Source organism: Lactuca virosa, chromosome 6 (assembly GCF_052849685.1).
Source record: "Lactuca virosa cultivar CGN04683 chromosome 6, Lactuca_virosa_CGN04683_v6, whole genome shotgun sequence".
NCBI classification, from domain to species: Eukaryota; Viridiplantae; Streptophyta; class Magnoliopsida; order Asterales; family Asteraceae; genus Lactuca; species Lactuca virosa.
In genome coordinates, this window is record NC_136431.1 from 135,515,493 (window position 1) to 135,522,327 (window position 6,835).

At 37.4% G+C, this 6,835-nt stretch overlaps 1 protein-coding gene across 1 annotated transcript; it reads left to right on the plus strand.

Annotated features, from left to right (window-relative positions):
- Positions 1-4,472: 4,472 nt before the first annotated feature.
- On the plus strand, positions 4,473-6,582 carry LOC145121953 (uncharacterized). The gene is made up of 2 exons (XM_079057632.1): positions 4,473-4,580; positions 5,932-6,582. Exons 1-2 carry the CDS (start codon positions 4,473-4,475, stop codon positions 6,580-6,582), a joined length of 759 nt encoding a protein of 252 aa, XP_078913758.1.
- Positions 6,583-6,835: the final 253 nt, after the last annotated feature.

The window sequence follows — 6,835 nt, forward strand, 5'->3', positions numbered from 1 at the left end:
ACCCCATATATGTCTGACAGTAGATTATGCTATGATATATGCAGTAGTAGTGGTAGGGGGTGAAATAGTCCCCAAGGTTCGGTTGTTAGGACCGAAGGGTAGTCAGCACCCCAGAATGGCTCGACATGGGTAGGTCAGCACCCCATAATGGCTTGACACGGGTAGGTCGGCACCCCAGAATGGCCGTACCGGGTAGGTTAGGCACCCCAGAAATGCCTGGCAGTATGTACGCTATATGATTGTATGGTATGTGGACGATGGGGGAACTCACTAAGCTTCGTGCTTACAGTTTACAGTTTGTTTCAGGTACCTCTTCAGCGAAGGGGAAGGAGCTGGCGCGGTAGCGGCACATCATACACACACGCATTGGTTTTTCCGCATTATGAGATGTTCTGGGATTGTACTCTGACATTATTATTATTTTTATGATTTGGTTTTCAGACACGAGATATATTTTTATGAAATGATATGATCGGATGATGTTTTATTACAAATGTTTTACAAATCAATTAATCAAAAAGGAAATTTTTGGACGTGAAAATTTGGTCGTTACATAAGCAAACAATATAACTTCAATAAAACAAATCAATTTCACCCAAGTCAATCAATAACTTCTAAAAAACATATCAATTTCAAATATCTTAATGAATTGGTAGTAGAACTTACTTGTTTCATTGTAGTGTAGAAATTGAAAAAAGACAGAAAAGGCCAAACGGTCGATTAGTCGATACTTGCTTCAATGCTTCAAGTCTTCAAGAGAACTGTTGAAATCGATCAAGGAGACAAGGATTGTGATCGATCCAACAATCAAAACGATCAAGTCATGAACGATTGTGAGGTCACGAGTCTGCCAAGGCACGATCGAAGGTCGATTGGTCGAAGGTTTTTTGGACGCAATCACGCAAATCAGGAAGTCGAGTAGACGAGTAGTCGAATTTTGGATTCTGTAATCGTGATTTTTTTTTCTACCGATAAAACTCAAGTTAACACTCAATTAATTAAGATTGAGCTATTTTTTTACAAGCAATTAGCCCAATTGCTAATTTATCCAATTAAGTTTTATTTTGGGCTTTGGGCAATTGGACTATTAGACAATAATTGATTAAAACATTGGGCATTTGGGCTCGTTATTATTTTTTTTCGTTTGGTAATTCCCGATACAGTGACAATATTTTTTTTTTTTTATGTAGTTGGCTAGTTGCACAAAATTTTTTTAGTAGTTGCACGATTTTTTTTTACGTAGTGGCACAATAGGTAAAATTTTAAAAAACGAAATTTTTTCTACTACATGTGAGGAAGCTAGGTGTTGTTGGTGCCACACCGGACACCTAGCTAGGACCGCCCCTGCATATCAGATGGCCTTATCAGACTTCTTATTGACAATCAATCATCATGCTTTACCATTTCAATTAGGTGTACTTTAAAGCATTCTACATTTTATTTATAATTCATTTCTTTCGACACATTCTTAATATAGTTTTAATGAGAATACATATTTATTTTTCTTTGCATTTTGATTATAAATGAAGGGCCTTTCTATTATGTCAAAACTCAAGGTCATTTCTCTATAAATTAAGGCATTATAGGTTGTCGTGTTCCGTATAAATTATCAAACATAATAGTCGTTATTAACATACTAAATTAAAATTTATTTTAGTGATTAATGGTCCCAAAAAAAATTGACGTTCTTCTTTTTTATGCTTTCATTTGTTAATTATGGCCCAAATACTTATTAAAAAAAATAAGTTCAGTGATTAGTTTCATGAAATAAATGTTACCATCACTTCATATATTATGTCACTTCATATATTTACATTTACAGCTCATACTTACTGTATCCCGTATCTTACCGTATCTTTCTCCCAACATCAAACTACCCTCCAGTTTTTTCTTCCAAAGCCACCAGAGCTTCTGCCGCCTTCTTTAGCTCGAATGGAGTCGGATCCTATATACTCATCACCCTTTTTGGAAAGGCCGCCGAGTGTTAACAAAGTACTATGTCGATGTTAGTTTGTAACTTTTTGGTTATTCTTACTGCGATTTCTATATCCTGAGCATGAGGAAACTCAAGACCAAGGGGGAAACTCTAGGGAGAGTGAAGAAGAGTCAACATCAGAAGATGATGAGCTCAGGTATTTTGTTTTAGGATAACTTGGGGTTATCTTTAGAACAGCAATTGATTAACAATTTTTACTTTCAACAAATATGAGCATTATATATCTGTGACTCAAATTGCTATATAAAAAAGCAGAACAGAGTATCAAACACGCTGGCAATATTCAAACCGAATTAAATTATCTCATACTTTTTATGCATACAATTATTCTTATCCACTAAAATTATGACAAATCACCATTCAATTTAATTTTATTTGATATATTCCTAATATAGCCTTAATTAGTTAGTTAAAAAAAATATGGAATGATGACACCTGCCATAATTTTATTGGGTAGGAACATTTGTAGGCATAAAAAGTAGGAAGCAATTTAATTTTTCATTATTATATTATAAATTTAAGTTTTTTTTTGGAAACGATGGATTTAAAATTAAAATAAAAAGAAACAAACATGCTGGTCTAAGAGAAGAAGGTATGGGAAAGTATAATAAAAAACAAAATATTAAAAGGGCAACGAACTCAATCGGACCAATTACAATTGCCCAAATTATCCCTATAATTTATCGAGTTGAACATCATGGTCATAATGCAATCCGTCGTTTTTGAGGGAGAGGTGAACGTCTTGTTGAAGATCTTGTCGTTCCTTGCTTTCCATACGCACCATAACATCCCGTAAATAATAGTGATGAAGATCTTCCTTTTTTTGGGCAACAACCTCATTTTGTCGGGAAACTGATGACCTCCGAGACCGAGCTAAAAGATTGAGAAGGTATGTCACACCAATTAAGAATCCAACTTAACACCTCCTGACAATCAGCTAGCAAATAAATGATCGCAAGAGTCAACACCTATAGGACAAAGAACGCATGGATTTGAAGTAATATTAACACCCATGCGCATGGGAGTTACGATAGAAGGGATACAATCCATACAAACTCTCCAAATAGACATAATCACCTTAAGAGAGACTGATTTCAACTAGATTGTGGGGTTGTCTGCACTGCAAGTGATTTTGGAATCAACAAGGTGTCGGAGGTCATTGACATAAAACTTACCATCCGCCGCCAATTTAGAACTCCACGAGTCATCAACATTGGAAGTAGAAAAAATTTCAAGAATGGTTTGAAGATGAGCTAGCTCCTGTAATTCGGGGGGTATTTGGGTCTTCTTTTCCAGTTCCATGAAACACCGTTTTGAGAAAGTCTATCCGCAACAAGGTAGGACTTTAGAGAGTCTAAAACTGCGAGGTGAGGGAAACGGGAAGCTAAAGGACTAGCCCCGGTTCAATTATCAAGACAAAAAAGAGCCTTACGCCCAGACCCAACCGAACAACTGAGAATGTTTTCAAAAACTATACCAAGATTTTCAAGATCAGCAACAGATTTCGAGATATTACCCGAGACGCCCGGGAAAGATTTCTTCCCCAACTTGTACACCGGTTTTCTAGTAAGGTTGTGTATCCCACAGATAACCTGCTTCCAAAGAGTGGAATCATCATTCTTAAGCCGCCAGACCCATTTGAAAAGAAAAGCCAAATTAATGCTTTTTTAGAGACCCGACTCCTAAACCTCCTTTATCTTTACCAGCCTTGACCAGATTCCAATTAACCCAACATATTTTGTTTTTTTCCTCATTGTCGCTCCACAGGAAACGTCTGCGAATTTTCTCAATATCATTGATAATGTAATTCGAAGCCTTAAAAAGAGAAAAATAGTAGAGGGGAAGACTTCCCAAGACAGATTTGACCAACGTGCACCGCCCCCGAAGGAAAGGAACTTGGATTTCCAAGTCGAGAGCCTGTTGTTGACCTGCTCAATTATAGGTTTCCAGTTACGTCTGAGGGCCATGTTTGCCCCCACCGGGACCCCATGTAAATAAAAGGGAAAGAGATGGCTTCACACCCTAAAATATTGTTACAACTAAAAAGCTCGGAATCACCCACACCGATACCAAACACCCGAGATTTATGAAAGTTAACTTTTAAGCCGGACGCCAAGTGGAAACATCTGAGGATCCTCGCCATATTTTGAAAGTTGGAGAAGAACCAATCCCCGAAAAAGATCGCGTCATCAGCGTAGAAGAGATGGGAGATGAAGGGGCCATTGTTCGGAATTTGGATACCATGAACGAGGGCAGATTGACAAGCCGATTTCATGGCGGCATTAAGACCTTCCATGGCCAGAATAAACAAGAACGGGGAAAGCGGTTCCCCTTTACGAACCCCTTTCGAAATTTTAAACTCATCGGCCGGGCAACCGTTAATGAGAATAGAGGCTCTAGAGGAAGCAAGACATCCTCGAATCCAAAAACGCCACCGGTTTCCAAACCCCATTTGATAAAGAACCGAGTCCAAATAATGTCAGTTAATGGAGTCAAACGTTTTATTGAAGTCAACCTTGAAGAGAAAGGCTCTCTTCTTGACTTTTTTAGTCCAAGAAAGAATCTCATTAACGATGAGTGGACCGTCCAAATGTTTTGATTTTCGAGAAAACCAGTTTGTATATCATCGATAACAAAACTGATAACTTTTTTTAACTCGATTAGCTAACGCCTTGGTGATGATCTTATATAAGCACCTGATTAAACTGATGGGGCGATAATCATTTACGGTGAGAGGGTCTTTAGTTTTGGGAATAAGAGTGACAAAGGACGAACTGCAGCCTCTGATGAAACGACCACTAGCCTTGAAGTATTTAACCATCTTTATTATTATTAAATTTTTCCTAATTTATGCGCAGTTAATCATTTGAAATAACAAATATGTTTTCATTGCTTTGCTTATTATACAATTTTACTTATGTTTATTTTTATTATCTTATTTTGAAATATACTAGCAATTCATATTGATTGATGTATCAAATAGGCAAAACTAGGATCCGAAAATATGCTATTATTCCGGAATAAATTAAACTAGAAAAAAGAGGGTAATAATCAATGATAAATTAATGTTTATTATTTTGACTTAGTCCATAGTTGCTTATTGTACATTGACTTAGGTGTTGTTTGTTTTTTTGAAGCAAAAATTCATAAAGTCTGCGGACCACCTCTGCAGCCCTCTGCAGTAGAAGAGGTAGACCAAACGGCTGCAGACTGTAATAAGAAGCGTGTTTGTTTTTTTAACATCTGCATACTGCTGCAGATATTAAAAAATTAAAATAAACTGATTTTATAATCCGAATATAGTTTTTTAATACCGAAAATTTAATAATGTATGACATTTCGGCAATAATTTATGATATTTCAGCAAAAAATAATGATATTTTAACAAAAAATAAAGATATTTTAGCATAAAATAATGATATTTCATCAACAAATTATTATTATTCAATATAAAAAAAAAGAAAAAAAATTTTCAACAAGAATAAACAAAAAAAATGTGAAATAAGATTTCAATAATATATAATCAATATTTTATCAAGAAAAAAAAGAAGAAGAAGAGGTTGGAAGAGGTAGGAAGAGGCAAAACAAGTGCTGCGCCAAGAAGAGCACGCACAAATGTTTTTTAATCCGAAGACTTCTGAAAAACAAACAGCTGCGAGATGAAAAGTGCTGCGCGTGTGCTGCGCCGCGCAGCAATAAGAGGTCTGAAGAGGTTTTTTCCGAAAAACAAACAGCACCTTAGTCCTTAGCGTATTTGCACGTGTGCCCTACTGTTTAGCTTTTTTTGTTACTCTTTTCATTGTATATATATCATCGTATGTTTACCAAAGGATACATTGAAATACATAATTATTTCTCTCTCTCTCTTGTTTTTTATGGTATCAGAGCCCTAATTTTTTTTTCTTTTCCCCTTTTCTTCTACCTGTTACTTGCAGACTACCACGGCTACTCCACCTACCAGTCAACAACTTCTTACTGCAGCCAACATCGCCTCTACAAATCTTAATTTCCAGATTCCTTCCATTAGCATCAAGCTTGACAGGGACAATTACTCTCTATGGCGCAGAACCATCATTTCTGCCCTTGAAACCTTTGATTTAGAATCCTTTATCCTCAACCCGATGCCGCCTCCGGAAACACTTTCCACCACCGAGGAGTCCGGTACAATCACTACCACTCCAAATCCAGAGTTCATTGCCTGGAAGAAGAGGGGCCGTTTTGTTCTTCTTTGGATCAAATCCACTCTATCGGAGCGTTGTCTTGCCACCGTTGCCCGATCCTTCTCTTCACAACATGCTTGGCAAGCCCTAGAATGTACTTTCCAGGCACAAACCCGCGCTCGGAGTATGGCAATGAAGACTCAACTGCAGACTATCTCGAAGGGTGCTCTCTCCATGCTAGAGTATATAGAGCGCAAGCGATCTATTGTTGATTCTATGGTAGAAGATCTCAATCCCGTGTCTGAAGAGGATCTTATCAATTATATTCTCAACGGACTTGATGCTTCTTATGGTGCATTCACCTCTGCCTGTCTGATGAAGTCTGATAATGCTACTGTTGATGATCTTGTGGAATGTCTACTTTAGGAAGAGGCCCGATTGGAACTCGAAATTGCTCGACAGGCGTGACTACAATTTCCTCCTGTCTCCATGCATTCTCTACAAGAAAATGTTGCTTCTCGATCCCAAAACCGGTCCATTCCACATTCTCGCTCTTCTGGAAATTCCTCTACCAACTAAAGGGTTCCTACTCAACAATCTGATCAACGCTGCATACGTGTTCAATGTCAAATTTGTAACAAACAAGGTCATGAAGCCATAGATTGTTGGCAGCGGGTCA

Excerpts from the sequence above, each read along its gene's own strand:
- LOC145121953 (XM_079057632.1), top strand. The coding sequence starts at position 4,473 with ATGTCAGTTAATGGAGTCAAACGTTTTATTGAAGTCAACCTTGAAGAG. Across the intron at positions 4,581-5,931 it reads TCATTAACGATGAGTGGACC|ACTACCACGGCTACTCCACC; the intron begins GTCCAAATGTTT and ends TGTTACTTGCAG.